The sequence below is a fragment of the Vicia villosa genome, unplaced genomic scaffold (assembly GCF_029867415.1).
Source record: "Vicia villosa cultivar HV-30 ecotype Madison, WI unplaced genomic scaffold, Vvil1.0 ctg.000345F_1_1, whole genome shotgun sequence".
Lineage (NCBI taxonomy): Eukaryota > Viridiplantae > Streptophyta > Magnoliopsida > Fabales > Fabaceae > Vicia > Vicia villosa.
In genome coordinates, this window is record NW_026705154.1 from 705,519 (window position 1) to 731,757 (window position 26,239).

Here is a 26,239-nt window from a genome sequence, read left to right on the forward strand (position 1 = left end):
AAATGCCCTAGTCGCGAAGAGAAATTGAAAATTATGTATGAATGAAAATAAATTTGAATATTTGAATTGGTGTGATTACTCTTATATATCAAAAAGCGGTTAAATTAATTTGCATGTGATGCAATTTGTTGGAGGAACAAGTGTCTGATTGAAGTGTTCAAGGGCATAATTATTTGTTTATGGTCTAACTATTTGAATCGAAACCAATATGTTACAAAATAATGAGTTTATATTTGATCAATGAAACTATAAAATAAAATGTTGTAATAGGACTTTTCATAACATCATCAAATACAATTTCCCATCATAGTAAAAAAAAAAAAAAAAAGTCATAAAATAAACAGTCTGACTAGTTGACCATAAAACAACACATAAGAAAATACAAAGGTCTATTTCCTTTTAAAATGAAATTTTGATATTTTAAAAATCAAAATAAACATATCGTACTATTATTGATTAATCACTCAAAAGACAACATAGGAACAATAGTGTTATCATGAATCACTAAAACCCTTTTGTTATTTTCTTTTTCTTTTTCTGACCCCACCCACCACTCACACACTCCCTCTCACTATCTCTTTTCCTATAAAATCACACAAACCTTGTATAATTCTATAACAATCAAAACCATTGAAAACATGGTCTTGTAACCAAACATATATATTCTATTTTGTTTTTTTATCATCACAAAAGAAAAAGTACCTGAAATGGGTGGTGAGGATCAGAAAAATGTTTCCTTTGTTAAAACAAAGAAAACCAATAATGCTTCTTTTAGGTCAATTTTCATGCATGCTGATATTCTAGATTGGTTCTTCATGGTTTTTGGTTCTTTGGGGGCAATTAGTGATGGCACAATGGTACCTGTGGTGGTGTTTATCACAGGCCAAATCATGAACTCTATGGGTGGTTTTTCTGGCTCATCAATCAGCAACTTTGTTCATAGCATCAATGAGGTTATCACTCTTTCTCTCTCTAACTTAACATAATTTAAATTTTAAGTGTATGAAATCATATTTAAAACCTGTATCATATATGAAGTTTTTATACATTTAATTATAATAAAGCCAAAAATTGAAGTCTCTTTTATCTTAGTTAAAAACTCTTTCTCTATTTGCTTAACAAACATATACAAAATCTTTCAATCGGTATGAGAATCCGAATATATCTATTTTATTGTTTGATCAAAATTTTGTAATTGCTAGTGTATTATTGCATTAAACAAAATCAAGAATTTAACACAATATTATGGTATAGATACATATGACATATATTTATGTAATAAATGATATATAAAAAATGTTGCATATAAAATTCTTGAGATGACAAATATATTTTCCAACTTGAATGTTTATTATAATTTTTTATAAAAAAAATAAGTGTTAGATGAAAAATCGACAAGATATCAGAAAAAAATTATTGTTTTATTCCTTTAAAATATATTTTAAAATTAAAGACTAAAATGAAAATATAATATAATATCATTTAAAAATAAATAAAAATTAGTTTGATATTAAATTAAATTTTGATAATTAATTTGTTAAAATTAAAATATTTAAATTTTTCAAAAATATAAATATAAATGTTAATTTAAAACATTGAAAATCAAATAATTTTTTTAACAGTAAGTTTTTCATTTACATGTAATTAAGTTACTTATTTATTCATGATTTTAAAAAATAATAAAATTAATTATTTTGTAGTGACGATAATTTTAATTAAAAATATTTAATACTATGTTATATATATATATATATATATATATATATATATATATATATATATATATATATAATTCATTAAATTTAAAATATTAATAATGAATCAATTATCCAATATTAGGAAGATCCTAAAGTCTCACATTGGTTGGAGATAGGACATTGAAAGAATATATATAGAGGGACACTCCTCATCTTACCAACCCGTTTTGTAAGGATGAGTTATGTCAAATTCTAATATGGTATCAGAGTCTATCGATCGGACCATGGGTCGTCCACCGTTAATATCCACGCACCAAGCCCAAAAAGAGTGCTGGGCGTGAGGGGATGTATTAGGAAGATCCTAAAGTCTCACATTGGTTGGAGATAGAGCATTGAAAGAATATATATAGAGAGACACTCCTCACTTTACCAACCGGTTTTGTAAAGATGAGTTAGATCAAACACTAATATTCAAACACGTAAATGTTATAAAATGATGCATCAAAATGATGTGATATCATACCTGTCTTATAACAAAACTCTCACTAATCAAAAATATCAAAATTTAGTCAAAAGATCATAGAATAAATACAGAGCATAAGTATAACATATTATCAATATTAAATTTTTATATTTGGAAGAAAGGTTAATATATGGAATATCTACAAAGCATAAGTAATCTATTATATTATATTATGAGGTTTAAAAGAAACATTAATATTAAATCTTTATTTCAGAAAGAAAGATCATTATAGAGAATATCTACGAAGCATAACATAACATGTTATATTATGGGGTTTAAAACAAACATTAATATTAGATTTTTTATTTCAGAAAGAAAGATCAATAGATGAAATATCCACAAAGCATAACTAACGTAACATATTATATTATAAGATATAAAACAAACATTGGTTTTAAATTTTTATATTTGGAAGAAAGGTTAATATATGGAATATCTACAAAGCATAAGTAACCTAATAAATTATATTATGAGGTTAAAAACTATTTTTAATATTAAATTTTTATATTTGGAAGAAAGGTTAGTATATGGAATATCTACAAAGCATAAGTAACCTAACATACTATATGGTTTAAAACGAACATTAGTATTAGATTTTTATTTCAGGAAGAAAGATCAATATATGGAATGTCTACGTACTAAGCATAAGTAACCTAACCTATTCTATTATGAGGTTTAAAACAAACATTAATATTAGATTTTTATTTCAGGAAGAAAGATCAATATATGGAATATCTACGAGTAATCTAACTTATTATATTATGAGGTTTTAAACAAACATTAATAGTGTTTTTTTTAGTTTAATTTATATACACTGTAAAATTATTTTACAATGTCATCCAATAAAAAACTAATAAAGTACCTTGTCATTAAAAAAACTTTTAATTTAAAATGTGTTTTATTTTGAAAAATTATTTTACACTGTCATCCAATAGAAAACTAATAAAGTTCATTGTCATTAAAAAAACTTTTAATTTAAAGTGTGTTTTATTCTGATTCAAGGTTGTGATTGGTTGACATTTTTTTTTAGAACTTCAAGCATTTAAAAAGAATAGTTTTTAAGATAAAAAGCAAAGGCTTCTGTTGCCTTACATTTGGGTATATTCAGTCACAAAAGTCTAAAAAAAAATTTGTTGAGAGGAATTTGGGATGCGTCGGATCATCAATAAGTTAAATGTTTGAGATCAATAAAAGATCTTGACACTATATTTTAATTCAATATCTTAAGCATTAGGTATATTAGTCACAAATTTTCTAAATTCAACATTTCCTTAATTTCTAATTGATCCACTAGTATCTCATTCCTAAAATTGATCCCTCAAATGTAAGTTACTCACATCACTAAAATTGATCCACTAATATCTCATTCCTACTCCCTAACCAAGTCGAATCATGTATATGATTCCTCTTGTTGCTCAGAGCTTCAATGAATTAAATATCTATGACCGATAAAAGAAGTTGACATCACATCTTAACCCAAAGCTTTAATACAGGTTCGGCCCTGTGCAGGAGCAAGAGGCTATACAGCACATGGCCACAAATTTTAGAGGGTCCCAAAATTTTAAAAAGTCTAATTTTTTTCATTAATATTAATAAATATATAAATTGATATAAAAAATGTTCAATAAATCAAAAAATATATTATAATAAAAATTCAATACAATCAAAAAATGAGATTGATCAAAGTCCAAATAATTATAATTAAATTTGTTTTATTAATACATAATTATATTTTATATGTGTCATTTTTATTTATTATAATTGTATTTTTTTAAAAAAGTTGGGCTCATTTTATAAATTAGAACGGGGTCTTCTGTCTGATTGGGTCGGCCCTGCCTTAATGTATTATATATATGACTCACAATTTTTATGCATGCAACATTTCATTCAATTTTAGTCGATGTGAGGCTAACCTCTTACACTTAACTCCAACAATCTCACTCTCAAGTGTAAATCACTTGTATCAATGACCTAATTTACACTAGGATCTCACATCTAATTTTCGTTAAGCTTTAAGTATGACTCAAATACCACTTGTTAAACAATTTTTGATATCGCTAGAAGCTGCAATGAGATAAATATTCAAGACTTATAAGAGACCTTGGAATCTTCTCAACTCTTAATGTTAAGACATTAGATATATGAATTTACATCCAATATTCGTTTTGTTTATAGTTAATATGAAATTAGTTGTTCACACTTGAATTCCAATATTATCTTGTAGTATCACATGTTAATAAAACTAATTACATTTAACAAAAATCAAATTTTAATAAATGTGTGAGTGAAAATCTATAAAAAAAAATGTTAGTTGAGAAGTCAAGTATTACAAGAGAGATGTCTTAAATATGTTTATAAGTGTCGGGTAGTTCTTAACTAACAAAGTATAGTTTAGTTAATCCATATTAAAATGATAAAATGATATTAGAGTTCAAGATCTATTAGTATGTCTATGATTAGGCAACTCAATTTATGATTTCGTTGTTCAGTCTTAGATGTGAATTGATGTGTTGAAAAATTCCGCATTAAATAAAATATGACATGAATAAATGATTACAAGTGGTGGATAGTTCTTATCTTATAAATCAATTTTATAAAATTGAATTACACTCTAACCAATATTCATTTGACTACCTTTTATCAAGTCATTCAAGTCATGCTCTAAATGTCATATTTTAAAGTGGGAGTGTGTTGAGAAGTCATTCGTTATATAAAATATGATTTGAAGATGTGTTTATAAGTAGTGAGCAATCATCAATTAACATTCCGAGTTTGTAGGATTGAATAATATATAGGCTTAACTGAAATGAAAAATAATGAGTTGATTTGGCTAAAAAAATGAGACCAATAGACAAGCTTATATGCTTATATAGTTATAAGTATCTCAACAATTATGTCTTATTAGAATAGTAGCATTTATACTAATTTGCAGGTAAAAGTGAAGTGTGGAAATGCAGATGACACATTTGCATGATTGGTTCATTGAGCTTATCAAAAAAAAATTTGAGTCACTGATGATAAAATTCATAAGAGTTTCTTCAAGACTTTCCTTTACTTATAACTTATTAGATTTGACTTTATTAACATTGTGATGTAGAATGCAGTTATTGTGTTATACGTGGCTTGTGTCTCTTTTGTTGCTTGCTTCCTAGGTAAGCTTTCAATTTTGTTACTATTTTCAGTTTTAACTTCTCTTCAAACTTCTATATACAAGTATTAACACCATACCATCTTTAGAGGGTTATTGTTGGACAAGAACAGGTGAAAGACAAGCTACAAGAATGAGAGCTAGGTACATGAAAGCAGTTCTAAGACAAGAAGTTGCATACTTTGATTTGCATGTTACAAGTACATCAGATGTCATCACTAATGTCTCTGCTGACAGCCTAGTAATTCAAGAAGTTCTAAGTGACAAGGTATCAAAAATAAAACAAAAAGTCTAGCAAGTTATATGTTAGAGTTCTATGTTTTTTCTATAAAAAAAACTATTAAAGCTCTATAATTATAATTGTGACATTAACAATTAGTTCATTTCTTCTAATCATGAAACCTATAGGTTCCAGATTTTTTGAAGAATATGTCTCGATTCATTGGGAGCTATATAGTGGCATTTATATCATTGTGGAGATTGGCCATTGTTGGATTCCCTTTTGTAGTTCTACTTGTTGTTCCTGGTTTCGTGTATAAGAGGACTTTGATGGGGTTGGCTAGAAAAATCAGACAAGAGTATAACCAAGCTGGTACAATAGTAGAACAAACAATATCCTCTATCAGAACTGTTTATTCTTTTGTAGGAGAAACCAAAACCATAGCTGCTTTCTCTGATGCTTTAGAAGGATCTGTGAAGTTGGGATTGAAACAAGGCTTAGCTAAAGGCTTAGTCATTGGAATCAATGGTCTTAGTTTTGCTATATGGGCTTTAATTGTCTATTATGGTAGCATATTAGTCATGTATCATGGTGCTAAAGGTGGTAATGTATTTGCTGTTGGAATATTATTTACAATTGGTGGAATGTAATTACCCTTATACTCTATCTCATTTCATTTAATTTTACTAGTAAAATTTAGTGCTTTTTTTGTTTATTGGTTTATTTTTCTTGTGTAACAGAGCTTTAGGAGCTAGTTTATCCAATGTGAGATACTTCACAGATGCAAGTGCTGCAGGCGAAAGAATAATGGAAGTGATAAAAAGAGTTCCTAAGATTGATTCAGAAAACATGGAAGGTGAAATTCTAGAGAAAGTGTCGGGGGAAGTTGAATTCAACCACGTTGAATTTGTGTATCCGTCAAGGCCAGAAAGTGTGATCTTAAATGATTTTTGCTTAAAAGTTCCATCAGGTAAAACAGTTGCATTAGTAGGAGGAAGTGGTTCGGGAAAATCGACTGTAATATCACTTTTGCAAAGGTTTTATGATCCAATTGGTGGAGAGATTCTTTTTGATGGAGTTGCTATTCATAAGTTGCAACTCAAATGGCTTAGATCTCAAATGGGATTGGTGAGTCAAGAACCTGCTTTGTTTGCAACAAGTATTAAAGAGAATATACTTTTTGGAAGAGAGGACGCTACATATGAAGATGTCGTTGATGCTGCTAAAGCTTCTAATGCTCATAATTTCATTTCAATATTGCCACAAGGATATGATACTCAGGTTAGTGCTAATTGCTTTTGTCATTATGCTATGAACCAAACATAATTAAGTGGAACTTTACTATTCTAATAAAATAATGAAAGATTAAAGATATGATTCTAAATTGTAGCTGTAGTTATGAAGTTTATTTTTTGACTAGTCATATTCATTAATAATGTGGAATTACTTATGAAAATCTGACACTACTAAATCAACTTTAAGCTACTTAATCAACACAAACAAGATGCCTATACGTAACATGATCATTCAAAGATTTCTATTGTTCAACTTTTGGCAAGTGCTATCATATCATATTCATCCACTTTAAGCAACTTAATCAACACAAACAAGTAGAAACGTGTTATTCAAGCATGCTCCTACTCCAATAATTGTATATACTAGGTACTATATAATAACCCAAAATGGTTTTTGGACATTTTAACTTAAAATTTATTTTTAATTACTTGAACAATAGTTCTATATACTAATAAAGGAAGTGTAATTTGCAAGTAGTTCTAAAAACCATATCTGTTTCCATTGAAGATGCTATTATAAAACTTAAACTATATTAGATAATGCTAACATAATCAATGACAAAGATATCATGAAGAGCATGAATAATTATGTTTTAATGATATTCTTCATGATGTGAAATCTATTATAATAATTCCATAAAATAGAAAGCCCACTAATATGGTGGTCCAAGTACATGAAGCACAAGCACCTTATCTTTTCCTGTCAAATTGCATGAATCAAACTAATTCCACTAAATTAGAGAATTGTGTTAGGTTAAATAAACAGTTTATATGGTGCCGAAAATCTGTTCCACAAACTGTCCATGAGAAGCAAGAACAAATCTTGTGTTCTTTCAACAACTACAAACTGCATATAGCCCGGAAATTATGTAACATATTCTACGCAATATATAGTTTCCAGTTAACTTGATGTCCAAATACATGTTCATAGCAGTATTACAGTTAATTGGTGTTTAAGTGGCCCATCATTCAAATAAATAAATATGTGAAAACTTATCCAATTAAAATATACTATTAAGTTCAATTATAGAGTTTCTTCTAATATGTTCTTCAAAAAACCTCAAGCAAAAGCTTATTTCAAAATTGAAACAACTAATCTGAGTTTCAATGATTTTCATTGGGTTTTTCTCACGCTCCATACATTTTCACCGTGGGTTTCTTGAACCCACCAAACACATGCTGAGGAAAGAACTAAATTACGTCCTTCTAGGCTTCAAAAACAAAACTCACGAGTTTAATTGTATGCTTACTTACTTGTATGCTTTCTTAAGATGTTAATTGTATGCTTACTTGCAGGTTGGGGAGAGGGGAATACAAATGTCAGGAGGACAAAAGCAGAGGATTGCCATCGCAAGAGCCATAATAAAAATGCCAAGAATTCTATTGCTAGATGAAGCAACAAGTGCACTCGATTCTGAATCCGAACGAGTCGTCCAACAAGCTTTAGACAAAGCTGTGGTTGGACGCACCACCATCATCATCGCTCACCGCTTATCCACCATCCAAAATGCAGACATCATTGCATTTGTTCAAAATGGTAGAATCGTAGAAACGGGATCTCACGAGAGCCTCATTCAAAACGACAATTCACTTTACACTTCCCTTGTTCGTCTCCAACAAACCAAAAATGACCAAAATGACGATACTCCATCTATCATTAGTATAGATCACATGCAAAACACAAATAGTTATAGACTCGCGACTCATTCTAGCTCCTTCGACTCAATAACACATGGTAGTGGTGGTGGTGATATTGTTAACGATAAAAATGTTGTAGGAGATATCGTTAATAATGTAGAGGTATTTAATAATAATAATAATGAAAAGAGGGAGAAGAAGGAGAAGGTAAAGGTTCCTTCATTTCGAAGGTTGTTGGCGATGAATTTGCCAGAGTGGAAGCATGTGAGTTTGGGGTGTTTGAACGCGATTTTATTGGGTGCTGTTCAACCTGTGTATGCATTTTCAACAGGGTCAGCTGCATCAATTTATTTTCTGGAGGACCATGATGAGATCAAGAAGCAAATTAGGATCTATGCATTTTGTTTTCTAGGGTTGGCTTTGTCGACAATGGTTTTTAATGTGCTTCAACATTATAGCTTTGCTTACATGGGAGAGTACTTGACTAAGAGGGTTAGAGAAAGAATGTTTTCAAAGATACTCACTTTTGAAGTTGGTTGGTTTGATGAGGATCAAAATTCTACAGGTGCTGTTTGCTCCAGACTTGCCGTAGAAGCCAATCTGGTATGTTCTCAATTATTTAAAAAATTTGCATGTTATGTTATAGTTATATAATAAAAAAACTATATATATTAAGAAAACAGACATAAAATGTTTTAATTTTCTTTTCAAATTAATAATACAGGTAAGATCGTTGGTGGGGGATAGATTGTCACTAATGATACAAACTATATCAGCAGTGGCAGTAACATTTACAATGGGCCTAATCATTACTTGGAGACTATCCATTGTTATGCTAGCAGTTCAGCCAATTAGCATAATATGTTTCTACGTAAGGTGTGCCCTTCTAAATAACATGTCAAGCAAAGCCATTAAGGCCCAAGATGAAAGTAGCAAAATAGCTGCTGAAGCTGTTACAAATCTAAGAACCATCACGTCTTTTTCATCACAAAATAGAATCCTTAAAATGCTTGAAAAATCCCAAGAAGGCCCAAGTCATGAAAGTATTAGGCAATCATGGTTTGCAGGCATTGGGCTTGCATGTTCACAAAGCATCATTTTTTGCACTAGGGCCTTAAACTTTTGGTATGGAGGAAAACTTGTGTCACAAGGATATATAACAAAAAATGCTTTTTTTGAGACTACTATGATTTGGATAAGCACTGGAAAAGTTATTGCTGAGGCTGCTAGTAGCATGACTAATGATTTTGCTAAAGGTTCCAGTGCCGTTGGATCAATTTTCGCAATCCTTGATAGGTATACAAAAATTGAGCCAGATGATATAGATGGTTACAAGGTTGAAAAATTAATAGGAGAAATTGAACTTCATGATGTACATTTTGCATATCCGGCTAGGCCTAGTATGATGATCTTTCAAGGGTTCTCTATTAAAATTGACGCCGGAAAATCAACAGCATTGGTCGGGGAAAGTGGTTCAGGAAAATCAACAATCATAGGACTAATTGAGAGATTCTATGATTCTTTGAAAGGGACGGTGACAATAGATGGTAGAGACATAAAGTCTTATAATCTAAGATCATTAAGGAAACACATTGCACTTGTGAGTCAAGAACCAACATTGTTTGGTGGTACCATAAGGGACAATATAGCATATGGAGCATATGATGATAAAGTTGATGAAAGTGAGATCATTGAGGCTGCAAAGGTTGCAAAGGCACATGATTTCATATCAAGCTTAAAAGATGGTTATGAGACATGGTGTGGTGATAAAGGAGTTCAACTTAGTGGTGGTCAAAAACAAAGAATTGCAATAGCCAGAGCTATATTGAAGAATCCAGAGGTGTTACTTTTGGATGAAGCAACAAGTGCACTTGATAGTCAATCAGAGAAATTAGTGCAGGATGCTTTAGAAAGGGTTATGGTTGGAAGGACAAGTGTGGTTGTGGCTCATAGGTTGAGCACTATACAAAACTGTGATTTGATTGCTGTTTTGGATAAGGGAAGTGTTGTTGAGAAAGGAACACATTCATCTTTGTTGGCTAAGGGACCAAGTGGAGCTTATTACTCTTTGGTGAGTTTACAAACAAGACCACCCAACACAATTGTTGATTCTTCACATGAAATCAACTAAAAAACAATATCAAGTTTCAATGTTTAAGGGAGAAGTTACAAAATAGAATTGATGATGGAGTTGTTGTTCGGTCATAAATGTATCTATATAACTAATTACCTATGGATGTAGAACAATTGACGTAGAATGTTTCCTATCAACTTGAAGTAAAATTTTATTTCTCCTATGATTACTAATGTTGACTTCAAATCTGCATCAAAATTATCATTAGTGATTTCCTTTTTGTCATTTGCACATAAGTTATCAATTTTGGTATGAGCATGGACACCAGAAACACGACACTAGCACCGACACGTCGCCATCAATAATAATTTAAAAAAATAAATTAATTAAATATAATCACAAGTGTCTGTGTCGTGTCAGAGACACCGACACTAACACACCTTTTTGGTTGTATGAAATAGGTCACTAACTAACTTAAACATATAAGAGTTGATACTTTGAAAATAAGCATAAACAATCCAAGCCAAAATATAATTGTAGATGTTCAAAACAATTTAATTACATCAAACTCAGTTCAAAATATCAAGATCACAAACATAGAATAATTCAATTTTTTCTCAATTTTCAAAATTGGAATGTAGGATTTACTAATGATAACAACCATAAACATTCACGCAAACTCAACGAAGAACAATCACAGTGTTTACCTCCAAACAGTTCTGTAGCGCCTCTGAGTGAATCACGAGCAGGGAAAGGTTTTCGCGCAACGAATTGCAGTGATCTCGCGGGTGCCGTAGAAGGTCGCGGTGGTGATCGTATGTACCGTCTCGGCGGTGACACATCGGTCGTCGTCGCAGATTGCAGCGGTGGTAGCCAGTAATCGCAGTGGAGGCCACGCACAGGAAATAGGAATTTGTGTTATGATTTTTCTTTTTCTTTTTAATTGTTGAAAAAAATAGGAATTTTTAAATAAACAGATGTATGATAATCTTGATTTGTATATTTTTTAAAATTAATTTTTAGTTTATTTTCTATTTTCTGTGTCAAATGTTACATTACTTAAAAAAAAAAAAATATTATTGTAAACTTAATTATGATCTCTAATTAACATTATATATACCATTTTTAAAATATAACATTTTAATATAATGGTGAATTTTTCAATATAATGGTGAAAAACACCCATAAAATGATGTCTTGTAAAAACTTTAAAATATTAATGTTGAAATATGTAGTAGTTTATTTTTGTTGAGTCTTTGTTTTTATTTTTTTAAGAATCAGTAAAATATTGAATAATTAATATAGATATTATAAATTATTGCATGATTATGTTTATTACTCAAAACATAATTACGAAAATTGTGATTTTATTGCTTTTAAAAGTTAAACTAAAAACTCAACTTTCTTTTGCTGGTGATTTATTGTTATTTGCTAGAGGTGATGTTAGATCTGCAGAGTTCATGATGAATACCTTCAAGTGTTTTTCCTCGTTAATTGGCTTGAAAGTGAATTCGGGTAAATGTAGGATTTATTTTTATGGTGTGCAAGATAATGTTAAGCGGGACATCAAAATATTGATCACTTTCATGGTGGGACCTCTACCCTTTAAGTATTTGAGTCTGCCTTTGACTTGAAAGAAGCTAGCTATCAACCACTGCCTTTGACTTGAAAGAAGCTAGCTATCAACCATTACATGAGTCTTGTGGATAGGATTGTGAGCAGAACAAAGCATTAAAGTACTAAACTCCTTAACTATGCAGGAAGAGTTCAACTTGTTCGGAGTATATCCTTGACCATTGGTAACTATTGGTTACAATGTTTCTCCATTCCAAAATATGTGATTAGGAGAATTGATGTTGTTTGTAGAACTTTCATATGGAACGGTGGATCTCAAATCATTAGGAAAAGTTTTGTTACTTGAAGAAAAAAATTGTGCAGCCCCGAGAAATATGGAGGCCTAAACTTAATTGATCTTGGAATTTGGAATAAGGTTATAATGATGAAGCTATTGTAGAATTTGAGTAGAAAATATATTGCAGCAAAGAGAGCAAGTTGTTGATGTGCAGATTGTTTGGGATTATATGCAGCAGTTGCAGAAATTCAGGATGAAGTAAATGTATAAGAGCCTGCGTAGGATGATCAAAAGGTTCTTTGGTATAATTTGTTTTATTGTAACAATGTGCAACCTAGATCTCTGATGACATTATGGCTAGCTTGCGACCAAAGATAGATTACATAAGATTGGTGTAGCGGATACCATAAGTTGTTGCTTATGTGCAAATGATGAGTCCATAAACTATTTTCTATTTAAATGTACGGAGTTAGTTCTGGATTGGATCCAAGTCAAGCTCAAACCCAAGGCTTGGGGGAAGAGTTAAGTTGGATCATAAAGACAACAATTTTGTAATTGATTCAAGTTTGCCTTTCAACATCAGTTCCCCCGCACAACTCATAAATTCCATTGTGGGGTTGTTCACAAAATGGAAAAAAAATTGCATATCATAGTTCGATCAATGAAGACGATACTTCGAGCAAAATATAAATTTGGTTTCATCCATGAAACAATAACAAAACTAGGAAATAAGACAATGAATTACACCAATTGAGAGAGAGCATACTCATTGGTGATGGCATGAATCATCAATGTCATTGATCTGAAGTTGCATATCAACACCGATGAGGGAAATCTGGCTTGATTTCGAAGAATATTTTGCAAATACCAATGCTCATATGATTCATCAAATATGGGAATTATATGCTCAATGCAAAAAAATGACGATTTAAGTGTGACTCAATTTTATAGGTTTTTTGGATGAACTAAACGGGCTTTAACTGTTTTCAAAATGCACATGTGGTGTATCGAATGGATTGATGCAAGGAGAAGAAGAAGGACAATGATTTCACCTCTTCCTTGAAAGTTTTGACAATGAATATTAATGCAGTCATGTCAAAGCAAACATCCTTAATTTTGATCCATTGCATCGGCCAAGAAGAGACTTCAATCATGTCTTGAGAGAATAGGCATAATTAGTTGTCGTTAGAAAAAAAAAAACAACATATCAGAACTAGGAACTCCCATTCACTCGTCAAGGAATCGACAAAAGAGAATGGATATTCTAAATTCAAGTGTGATCATTGTGAAAATATTATATTTATATCTCAATTATTATTTTTATTGATGAATAATATTATTTACTCTCAATCATATCTTAATAAATTTGATCCATAAATAATATCTCATTTATCTGTATTAATTTCACATATTATTTTTACTATTCAATTTATAATCATTCAAAATTTATCTATTTGTTTTATAATCATATTTAACGTCTCTTCTTATCAGAACCTTCTTATTTGCGAATTAGACACATTTTTTACATTTGTTTTTGCATGAATATTCTTTTTAATTGATTAACACTTCTATTTTATTATTTTTCTGTACTATGACAAAAATATTTAAATATCTTTTTATTTTATTTTATCTCTTACTAAATTATTCAATAATTGCTTTAACTTTTAGTTTTTTTTTCTCTATATCCTTTTTCCATCAGTCAAACAAAGGAGTGATTAATTTGTCATGGTTTATTTTTCTCAATAATTGAAGGTTGCTTTTATATTTTTTCTATAATTAAAATAGATCTCCACTATAAGCTTTATGATTTTTGTAGGGATTAAAGTAGATTTTTACTTTCATTTTGATCATAACATTTTAGTCTATTTATTATATATCACTCCAAAAGCATAGTTAAATTCCATGTATTATTTTAAAAAATATGTGTTTATTTTTGTTGATTTTAAAAGTATTTTTAATAAAATTGTTGTTATTTTGGTTATTGTTTAAGAATTTCACTTTTGAGGTGTTTTTTATTATCAAAAATATATTTGATATGAATTTTTTGAAGAGTTTTATAGATTTTTGTTATAAATATTAAAAATATATTAACTAAATATTAAAGACACGTTTTATAAAAAAAATATATATGTTTTTCCTTCAAAATTCTCAAAATCCATTCAAAATTTCATTAAAATATGTTGACTTTTGAAAAATATGTTTTTTTTAAAAAGTTTTGAGAAATTTTAATTGAATATCAACAAATTTTGTTTGTCCTAAAAAAACAAAAATTATGATTAATTTTTACAAATTATTTGAGTTTTATAAATTTTTTTGATAAAATAACAAAAAAAAATTTAATATATGAAAAAGAGTAAAATTCTTTTATCATAAAGTTTACTTTAGTCCACATGGACTCTAAAATTTATATCTAGTTAAAATAATATTAAGATGTCATAAAATAATAATAGAAAAACTTCCCTTTACTAAATATATTTTTCATTTTCATGTTAAAAATATATATTTTTCATTTTCATGTTAAAAAAAAACTTTATTTTATTTTATTTTTAATTTTCATGTTAAAAAAAAACTTTATTTTATTTTATTTTTCCTCTCCTAGTCTCGTTTGTTTCCATAACCTTAATCAGATTCTATGTTAAATTCATGTTATCGGCATATACTAGGTATCTTATTTCGCTACTGTCACTGCAACCGTGCATCTTAAGTTAGAACGGTACAAAAAGCACACAAAGACATTGTTAAATCTTAAACACTAGAATTCAATTCGATTCAATCCAGCATTATTGTAAAGTTTGAATTTTTAGTTCAAAGATCTGAGCTTTGTTCATGGATAGTTCAGAGAAGGTTGTTGCTGTGATTATGGTGGGTGGACCCACCAAAGGTATTGGATTTCTTTGCTTGTTTTCTGATCCAATTTCAAGTCTTTTTCTTATTTGAGGTTTTGGGGTTTCATCTTTTTTGTTGAATTGTTATTGCAGGAACTAGATTTCGACCTCTTTCCTTCAATACTCCAAAACCCCTTTTCCCTTTGGCTGGACAGCCAATGGTTCATCATCCTATTTCTGCTTGTAAAAGGGTTTGCTTCTTTTTTCTCTCTTCGATTTTCATTCACAGTGTTGTTCATTACATTGAGAAAACTAAAAGGGGCTTTGAATTTCAATGTTGACTACTTGCATACTTTACAATTCACCTTATAATGGATAATCTGATGTATATAAAAAATAGGGTTGAATATGATTTTAAACCTTTGAATGTGCTAGTTAGACCTTGTTTGGATATACAACTTAGCGTATGTATATTAAAAAAATAGGGTTAAATGTGATTGTAGAGCCTTTGAATGTGTTAGTTAGACCTTGTTTGGATATACAACATAATTAGGCGCTTATGCTATTAGTGCTTATGATATACTCCCTCTGGCCTTATTTATAAGCAAAGATTCTTTTTTTAGGTTCATTGAGAAATGAATGTATCTGGTCTACATAATAGACCAGATACATTCATTACTCAATGAATCTAAAAAGGGAATCTTTGCTTATAAATAAGGCCGGAGGGAGTAAGAGTTTATGTATAATATATTTTTATGATAAAAGATTAGAAACAAAGTTAAACTGGTTTCTTATTAGCTATAAGTTGTTCACATAGGAGCTTGTCAAAATACGTTGAAAATAATTATGAAAATGTCATAAGTTGTTTTCATAAGCTTTTTCATGCATTCTCAGTAGTGCTTATGCCAGTAGATAAGCTCAAGTTGATTCAATTAGATTGTTAGCCTTTATAAAATCATGCACATTCAACTTTAGTTTTATAATTTATAACCTAAAAGGTGTGGTGTGTTTATATTTGCTCGTGTTGTCTTGGACAGATACCCAATTTAGCTCAAATATATCTTATTGGATTTCATGAGGAACGAGAATTCGCTCTATACGTCTCTTCAATTTCGAACGAGCTGAAATTGCCAGTAAGGTGATAACTGCATCATTACTATGAAAGTTTAACAATGATGATAATAAAAGTTTCTGGATTTGACTATAGTGTGCTCTTGATATCAATCTAGATATTTGAAGGAGGATAAACCACATGGCTCAGCAGGTGGCCTTTACTACTTCAGAGATATAATCATGGAAGACAGTCCAGTTACGAGCACGGCTTTTATGACTGCTGTTGCATAATTTTGTTCATTATCTTTCGAATGCTTGTATGTCTATGTTCTAACAGATACGTTACATTTTGATTGCAGTCACATATCTTTCTGCTAAATTGTGATGTTTGCTGCAGTTTTCCACTACCATCCATGCTTGGTAAGTAAGGTTTTTATTTAGTCACGATTCACGAAGGGTAGTTCTTCAGAAAACGCGGCGCCGCTGAAAACTTTCCTTTTTATTTTTTCAGATGCTCATATTAAGTATGGTGGCATGGGGACAATGTTAGTAATCAAGGTTGGTGCATAAATAACATTTGGTATATTTGTGTACACTGTTTCGCTAATAGCATAAGCACTTATGCATATAAGTGCTTATGTATAAGTTATTTCTATAGCAAAAGATAAAATAAAGTCAAATTGCTTTCAACTTTTCATACACGCTACAAGTCGTTTTTATATGCCATCTAGAAGAGCTAATATGTTGAAAATAGCTTATAGGCCTGCTATAAGCCATTTTTATAAGTTCTTTCAAACAATCTCACGAGTGTTTTTTCACGCTCCTTGGGTTGTGGATGTTTTGTATAGGTTTCAGCTGAATCTGCTAACCAGTTTGGCGAGTTGGTTGCTGATCCAGACACTCATGAATTGCTGCATTATACTGAGAAACCCGAGACATTTGTGAGTATCTGTTTGGTTTGTTTCTAGTTACATGTTTTTATGCTATTTTCTTCTCAATAAAAAGATAAATATCCAATGTCGGAGCTCGATTGGTATCCGATATTTTATTTCTTTTGCTTCTGACTATACCTATAAAAGAAGACTAACCATTTACAACATGCAGGTTAGTGATTTGATAAATTGCGGTGTATACATTTTCACACCTGATATTTTTAATGCCATCGAGGATGTCTCTACGAACCGAGAAGGAAGAGGTTTGTCTTTCTCTATCACAGTTTAAAAAATGTCAATAGTAGAAGAGTTAATTTGGAATTTTAAACAATTCAATCACATGTGATGTTTCATATTTTAACTGTACTACAGCTAATCTCCGACGTCTTTCCAGCTTTGAAGCTCTCCAATCTGCAACCAGGTTTTTTAATCTCTGTAACAAAATTCTTGACATTGAAATCTTTGAAACGGCAATATCTTCATTGTAAATATGTTTTTCTTTTCCTTCAGGACTCTTCCTAAAGATTTTGTCAGACTGGATCAAGATATACTATCACCTCTTGCTGGAAAGAAGAAGTTGTATACATATGAGACAAATGATTTCTGGGAGCAAATTAAAACTCCGGGGTAGGGTTACATATATAGTATCTTAAACACTTCTTTAATCTTTTAATGTTGGACCGTGATTGGATTTTAATTACCGTATACTCTTTGCATGAATAGCCTGTCTTTGAAATGCTCGGAGTTGTATCTTGCTCAATTTCGATATACTTCCCCGCATCTTTTGGCCAGCGGAGATGGTGAAAAGAATGCTAAAATTGTTGGTGATGTATATATTCATCCGTCTGCCAAAGTTCATCCATCTGCAAAGGTAAATTCCATTCATCCATCTACAAAATTTCGTATACTATCTATCCTCTTTAATACACGAGTACATTTTCTGTCTTGAACAGATTGGTCCGAATGTTTCTATCTCAGCAAATGTTCGTGTTGGTGCTGGTGTCAGGTTAATCGGTTGTATAGTATTGGACGATGTTGAAATTAAGGTATGGAAATGGATTCCTGAGATGCACTATATTGTCGAGTCGTCAATATATTGACTAAATATGCTTTTCTTCTTGACAGGAAAATGCTGTAGTCATAAATTCTATTGTTGGATGGAAATCGTCTCTCGGAAGATGGTCACGTGTACAGGCAAGTTCGGTAGATTTTAGATAAATTTTTGAATAAAATGTTTGGAAAATCAGCATTAAATTTCCAATTTTGATTGGTTCAGGCTGATGGTGATTACAATGCAAAGCTTGGCATAACCATCCTAGGTGAAGCTGTGACAGTGGAAGATGAAGTAGTGGTGGTCAACAGCATTGTTCTTCCTCACAAGATTCTTAATGTCAGTGTGCAAGATGAAATCATCTTATAAATCCTTAGAGATGAGATTTATACTCATAAAAGAGGCTTGTAGTATATTGATATTCTCATTTCCATCTCGAATTTTGCTTCTTCTAGAAGTGATAAATTAAAATTCAGTTCAAGTCTAAGTAGAGGGAAAACAATCACTTCTAAATCTAATACACCATCGCAGAATGTGCCTGGAATTTTTGCTTATGTATGAATATTCCAATGTATCATTTCACTATCCTTCTTGTTTTGTTTAATGTCCAAAAATGAACCAATAAAGTCAATTATTTGTGCAAATCAAACTCTTTTTGGTGAGTTCAGTGCTTGCCTATGCTGCCATTTCAGTAGTCATGAATCCTACTACCCACACTCGTTTCGTTTAAGGTGTAAATCAAAGTCTTTTTTTTTTTGGTTTATTTTAATGTCATAGGTTCGAACTCGTGATCTTGTAATCAGGTATCTATGCATAGCTATCACTTATAGCTAGAACTCGCGACTTGATATTGTAATCAGATATATATGCATAGCTATTAATTATAGCTAGAACAATCAGATATTCTATGCATAGCTATCAGCTAAGCTAGTTTACGGAATCAATAAACTAATTTCTAAGATACAAAAATTTTATTTTAATGGAATCAGTTAGCTAATTTCTATGATACAAAAATTTTATTAACTAAATCGCTTTTATACGATGAAATCATAGAGAAAAACTATAAGATACAAGAAACAACATGAGTCTCTCCACTTGCAATACCAAAGATTGAACTACAAGATAGAGAAACCCAAGTTTCATCTTTCTCTAATTTCACTATGGTCCTTCTCATTTTCAGTGTTATATAACACATGAATATATTGTCAACTTTGCAAATGTATTTTCATAATATTTGTGAATATAAGCATGTTTTGCAAACTGTTTAGTCCACATTCAAAGAAGAATAAACTCCTTTGCACAAAATAGAGGTATTAAATATGTACATAAATGTATTATCACTAGCCTCTAAAACTTGTTACACAATATAAATTATGGAGTCAATAAAGCAAAACTCATCTTTCAAATCTAGTCCAGAAGAAGAAAAAAAGAGTAATCAAAATGCTACAAAATCACACTAAACAAACAAGAAGCCGCGCCGCAAAAGCTACACTCTCATCTCATCCATGTCTTTATAACATCAATCTACAGAAGTATCGCGCAAATCATCCTCAACAAAAGTTAAACCTCTTTCATGGATCTTTTACCTGCACCATCTTAAACCCAAGTCTTTTCATTGTTTGAGGTTTGGCATCAATCAGCAGGAACAGATATGTAACAAGCAATCTACTGTTGTGGCCGCAATTCCAACCGGTAGGCTTGTATTTCCATTGGAGATATGGAAACATGCCCTTCTTGTGCAAGATCAGCAAACTGTTCTGTGAACCCTATTATTTCAGGATCTTCATGGAGAAGATTCAATGAAGTTGCTTTAGCTTTCAAAACTGTAAGATCTTTGAACATACTGAACAGATTCACTGGGTCGTCAGCTAGTCTAGTGCATTGTGATGATCTTGCCTTCCGACAGTACGAAGAATCATAATGTCGACGGTTCAAAATCAGGACAAACCTAGGACTTTCAGGTGGTTGCTGCAAAAACTTTAATGGCTTAGGAACCTTAAAGTTCACTATATGGAGATCACATGGCAGGGAAGTTGCGAGAGGAGAAAAGGATCGAGACGGCGGTGGCATTGCGGACAATTCCTGCGACTTCTTGGAAATGAATGCGTGTAATGGGTAGTTCAAATGAGAACCAACACGGTGAGATAAAAGGGAAGGATTCTGAGGGAACGAGCTTGAAACTGAATTTGATATGGCGGAAATATTGGATTCAACAGTTAAGTGGAAGACAACATTCATTACGCGGTTATCCATCACTCCTTGGCCTAGACCACGTCCGTCATCTTTTACCAAACGACGGTCTAGCATTATCTCAAGCCATCCATTTTGAAGGCTTGCCACACCCAACGCTTGTCGAGAATGGACAGAAAACCGTCGACCGTTGGACCCTTGTATGAATGCAAGAGAGGGCATAGGGTAGTAGTTGCCTTGCAATGGAATCTTATCGTAAGTTTCTCTTCGACTCATCTGAAATCCATTTAAATCAGAATAAAAAACCTTTTTGCTATCAATATCAGTTTTATATCTAACTATCATCTCCCTATTATTGAAGTCCCGGTCAGTGAGCTCAACATGATATTCTTTTTCAATGACAAGCCCTTGGACTGCACTCTCACCGGTATATATTCGGGTGCTATGAGCAATCGGTGATTTCTCCCAAGCTGTCTTTGGATAAGAGAATACTTCCTGCAACAAAGGACCCTCTGAGATTAGCATAAGTCCATCTCCTTCGATAATTGGCTGAGCTTCACCACTCGGCAAAAACAAGTATGCCCCACCCGAACTAGCATACATACCGATTTCCTCATTTATGATATTCGGGGAACCATTCATTAACGTTACCTTCTGCAACAAACCATACCTTACATCAAAAGTTAGTTTTTGATGCTGATTTTTAATTTCAACAACATCACCTTCAATTTTTCCACAAGAATACGGTGAAGGACAGGTAACTGAATTAGTCTTGGAGAAAAGTTTCAACTTTGCAGGCTTGGCCTTTTCACAACCAACAAAACCATTGCCAATGTAATATGTTTCCAACCCCATTGCAGGTACCAAAACTTTCCAGTAAACTCGGTGCTTCCCCGTAAAGATCTTGCTGTTGTCATACTGCAACTCAGGAGAAATTTGGCTTTGAACACAGCTCATGTTAGAGTCAACAACAGTTACGTCAGGACGGTCAACAACAACCATCACGACTTCTTCTCTGGTTTGCTCCAAAGGGTTATAAAAGACAACGGAATTGTATGTACTGTCATGAAGACTGATCACTTTATGCAATGGCTGAGCATCATATTTAGATCTCACTATTGCCGGCTCAAACTGTGAAGGACTTTGATCTAATTTATCATAACGGATTCCGAGAAGAGGCTCGATTCCCTTAGACATAAAAATTTGCAAGTCCTGTAACGAGGTATACATTCGAGTTCCGTAGTCCTTAACCACGTGGTCTTTTGCAGTACCGGTTACGCCGTCGTGATGCTGAAAAAGAGCCAAGTTCCTTCTAGCAGCAGTCAACTTATAGGAAAACGCCATCGCAAACTTCTCACAATGTGCTCTTCGACAGAAACCAAGTGTTAGAGCTACCATCATTTCTGTTGCTCGAAGTGTCTGCTCCAGTACCCTGTCAACAGCCTTAAAGAATGGCCGTGAAACATAATAACCGCTCCAGTAATCTTGTTGCCGATCAGCATAAGTGAAAAAGTCACCAGACAGGGAAGGAAAACCTTCAACTAGACCAGATCCGACTTCACCAGGAGATGTGTAATTTATTCTTTCTGCTTCCTCACGAAGCATTACAAAGTAGTCTTCCAAAGTACCAAACTTTGCCTCCGCGTTCAGACTAGGGTTTGAATTGATATAATCAAACAACACTTGGTAATTTCTAAACTGCGCTTCTGCCTCTTGGACGTTAATATAGCGAAAATCATCTCCAAGTGGAATAAGAAGAGTGTTTGTTCGATACAGAGTAGATTTTTTCCTGTATTGATCAAGTAACATAAGTGCCCTTTTTTGAACGTTGTCCTGAGTTATCTCCTCGGGACTTGGACCCCACGGACAACTTTCATAAGAGAAACTCTCCATGCGTGCAAAGTCAAACTGACAGCAAATAGCCGGCTCAGGGCCACATGTATGAGGTATATCGTACGAATAAAACGGCATCATATGGACGAATATATCAGTGGTTTCCTCTGCATCCCAGCTTTGACGCCATACGTATTCTAAATTCTTATGCCATGCAAGTTCCTTCTTTACCTCATAATGAGTCCTCTGGATAAGCATGTTATCGAAACCCATACGACGTAGAAGATATGCCATGGTTGATGAATAACCAAATGGATCAATGGCCCAATTATTTTTAGGAACAAACCCAATGGTGTCATTCAACCACATGTTTCCTTCTGCAATCTGATACATAATTTCACTAGGATTAAGATCATCACAAAAATAATATACAAATCTGTAGTGCAAAAATGATAATTTCTAATGTGAACATGAAATCATATGGCATGACACTGACGAGTGCACCATCAAGTACACAACCTTAGGATCTATTTTCTTTCAAAAAGCATTTTCCGTCTTCATTTTCTAAAGTTTTTGTTTATTTTTAAATTGCTAACAAGGAGATGAAAGACTCATGTAGTGAACAATTGTAATAGAGACAAGATGGAAGACAGGTTGTGAAGGATGCATTTTCAGAAACAATGAAAACAATATTTTGTTATTTTCAAAACTTCTTAAAATGCTAGATATGTTTTTTTAAAACCGTAAAAGAAAATATTGAAGTGATTATTGAATCTATATTCTCTTACGTATATTAGTTGAAGTGAAATTGAAAACAGGAAACATGAATAGCAAAGCATGGAAGTGATCATATTAAAAATTATCAACATGCCACCTAATATCCGGGATAATGATATATGTTACTAAGATAACCTTAACATAACTAGACTTTCCCTGTTAGTGATTGGCGTAAAATATTGTAGCGAAACATCCAAAAATAAACAACAATAATAACAGTATGTACAATAGGAATGATAGACACAGCATTCAGCATACCTGTTCAATTATAGCAAAGTAGTGGGAATTGGCCTGCATCAAGGACAAAACAATTTAAAAGTCAAATTTCCATAAATAAATTGGAGACTCCGCCACTAAGCTGCTCCATTAACAGTTAAGCTTTGATGAGGTTCATATTTACTTCAACAAGAATGAAGCTACATCTGGATTAATAGAATATATACACAACAGATATTGGCTGTAAAGTAAGAATAGTAAGATCGTCATCATCATATTACCTCATCATTCATCACCCAGCCGCCTCCAACAATTTCTAGCTGCCCGTTTTTCACTAAGTTGATGAATGTTTCCTTCATGGCATCTGTGGTACTGGGATCCCTCCACCATCTCTCTAAGTAAGACATCTCTTCCCATATGAACTTCCGGCGAGAGTCCTGTTTATCAATCAGATAGTCAAAATTCAGAAATCAAGTTACCCTCAAACTTGTGACTTGAAAAAATAAATAAAAAATAAAAAGCTAATGATGAAACTGAAAGGGCTACAATCAATATTTTCTTCATACCAGTGGAGCTTTTTAATCTTTTATTTAAACATGATTACATTTATAATATGAATAAGAACAATATTTACTTTTGTTGTATAGTTGTAACTACTTCTGTCATTTCAGGCAATACCTCTGCCGATGCGTGTTAGTGTTCGACACCAATTCGACACTGACACACGTGGTTACATTCAATCAATTTGTTTGCTCAGAGTAATATTTGAGTCAACACACAGTGACATTTCTAGTGTCCGGATTAGTGCTTCATAGCACATTCACACTTTACATTAATCATACGTCAAACTTAGCTAACGAATAACTCACCTATATTAAGTATTAACACAGGGTTTATGACATTTATTTGTATCAAATATATAAACAACTAACTAGTTAATGATAGGTACATTACTAATTAACTTTGATGCTTGGTTAACTTAAGTTATGTGATATGTGCGTAAGCTTATCCACAAAATCATGTCATAATTTCATGAAGTCATAGAGAAATCAAAGCCCCGTGCATGTAGCCATGTAGCACCAACACTTCGATCTTCCTATTGAAGGTGTACTCAGTGTCCAACCACGACAGATGTAGTTTCAATTACTTCTATTTTTTCTATGTGTCAGTGCCGTGTCGCTATCTGTCTAAGTGCTTCCTAGAACAATCAACAACATTCAGTGTCCAACAACAACAAATGTAGTTACACTCAATTACTTCTATTTTGTCTACGTGTCAGTCTCGTGTCAGTGTATAAGTGTGCTTCATAGAACAATCAACAACAACAACAACAACAAAAAGCTCCAAAACCCAACAAAGGAAATTAACAAAATTTCACCTTGCTAAGAGTTTCAACAATGGTATCAAGTATATGTCTAGATTGCCTATCATAATATTCCTCAACAGTAAGCTTCCAACCAGGATCATTATGTGAATGAGGAACAACAAAAATCTTCAACTTCTCATTATCCCACTCATTCCCTCTATAAGTAACACCCCAACCTTGCTTCCAAGCACCACCATCAACATCCAAAAACTCAATCTTATCATACAAATCCTTTGTGGTTAAATCAACAGTAGCATAACCACCAAAAAGTGCAGTACTTCCGTTACCACTCTCACCAAAAAGGGGTTTCCTTGTAAAGGATTTTCTGAAGCGAGATGAACGAGTTCTGAAATGGGATGAGATGGGTTTTGGTACACCGTATCGGATAAGAATTACAAGGAACAATAACAGAGAAATCAATAACCCAATGAAGAAGAAGTTTGAAAAAATGAAATCTTTTAGCAAAGTTCTTCTTCTACCCTTTCTGGGTACCTTTGATTTTGGATTTGAAGATGGTAGAATCGATTGTGCCCAATTTCCTCCACGCCTAGATGAAAAAGGCATGATCTATGATCTATGATCTATGGTGAAATAGCAAAATTGGGTTGAAAAATGAGATTTTTTTTAGGTTAGATAGTAGGGATCTATAGTGATGGAAGAAGGGGAAAACCCATTTAGGGATTTTTGGGAGTTTGGTGAAGTGAAATCTTCAAAATCAAGTTTTGATGAGTGTGTCACTGTGTTGTGAATATTGAAATTTTGTAGGATTTGGTTGGGGGCTTTGGATTTGTCAAGGTGAATGGAAAACTTTGTTTAGTTTCCACCAAGACATTGGAAAAGTATGCCACTATGGACAAAAATGTTGTTTTAGCATATCAACGTATAATTAGGGTTTGATTTTTAGGGAAATAAATATTCAGTCGTTACGCATGGTTCTAATTTGGTACGCGCTTTTTTTATGTAATATATTTAATTTAAATTAAAATTAAATTTTAAATAAAAAATTTTAGATCATAAATACTATTTTATATATATAAAAATATTTAGATCAATAATAAAAATTTTCTCGTATACAAATATTATTTATGTTTCTCTGTCATTTAGAAAAATATCTGGATCAATAGTAAATTTTCGTATATACAAATATTTAAATTAATAATAGATTTTTTCCCGTATATCATTTTTAAATCAAAATTTTGGATCATTAATAGAGTTTTTCCATATACAAATATTTGAATTAATAATAGATTTTTTCCCGTATATCATTTTTAAATCAAAATTTTGGATCATTAATAGAGTTTTTCCATATACAAATATTATTACATTTATGTATCGTTTACATAAAAATATTTAGATCAATAATAGTTTTTTTCTCGTATATCTTTTTTGAATAAAAATTTTGTGGATCATAAATACCATTATTCGTATCTAAAAATATCTAGATCAATAATAGATTTTATTCCCCTATACAAATATACTTTTTTCGTAGATATATAGATTTCTCCTATTTACATTGATAACATATGTGAAATGACATCAATAACAACTA

The 26,239-nt window shown here is 31.9% G+C and overlaps 3 protein-coding genes across 3 annotated transcripts; 2 read left to right on the forward strand and 1 right to left on the reverse strand.

The window, feature by feature from the left end:
- The first annotated feature begins 628 nt into the window (after positions 1–628).
- Positions 629–11,057, forward strand: LOC131627040 (ABC transporter B family member 15-like). Its single transcript, XM_058897879.1, has 7 exons — positions 629–953; positions 5,318–5,372; positions 5,458–5,636; positions 5,777–6,234; positions 6,329–6,869; positions 8,180–9,124; positions 9,246–11,057. Exons 1-7 carry the CDS (start codon positions 708–710, stop codon positions 10,650–10,652), a joined length of 3,831 nt encoding a protein of 1,276 aa, XP_058753862.1. The 5' UTR covers positions 629–707; the 3' UTR covers positions 10,653–11,057.
- Positions 11,058–15,064: 4,007 nt separating this feature from the next.
- LOC131627042 (uncharacterized) lies at positions 15,065–18,957 on the forward strand. Its single transcript, XM_058897881.1, has 14 exons — positions 15,065–15,328; positions 15,426–15,523; positions 16,310–16,410; positions 16,502–16,580; positions 16,685–16,745; positions 16,837–16,883; positions 17,174–17,266; positions 17,430–17,520; positions 17,630–17,678; positions 17,768–17,884; positions 17,981–18,128; positions 18,211–18,303; positions 18,383–18,451; positions 18,534–18,957. Exons 1-14 carry the CDS (start codon positions 15,274–15,276, stop codon positions 18,675–18,677), a joined length of 1,245 nt encoding a protein of 414 aa, XP_058753864.1. The 5' UTR covers positions 15,065–15,273; the 3' UTR covers positions 18,678–18,957.
- Positions 18,958–19,626: 669 nt separating this feature from the next.
- LOC131627041 (alpha-mannosidase 2-like) lies at positions 19,627–25,557 on the reverse strand. The gene is made up of 4 exons (XM_058897880.1): positions 24,703–25,557; positions 23,606–23,761; positions 23,367–23,399; positions 19,627–22,715 (listed from the first exon to the last, which is right to left on the reverse strand). Exons 1-4 carry the CDS (start codon positions 25,252–25,254, stop codon positions 19,974–19,976), a joined length of 3,483 nt encoding a protein of 1,160 aa, XP_058753863.1. The 5' UTR covers positions 25,255–25,557; the 3' UTR covers positions 19,627–19,973.
- Between the last annotated feature and the right edge of the window lie 682 nt (positions 25,558–26,239).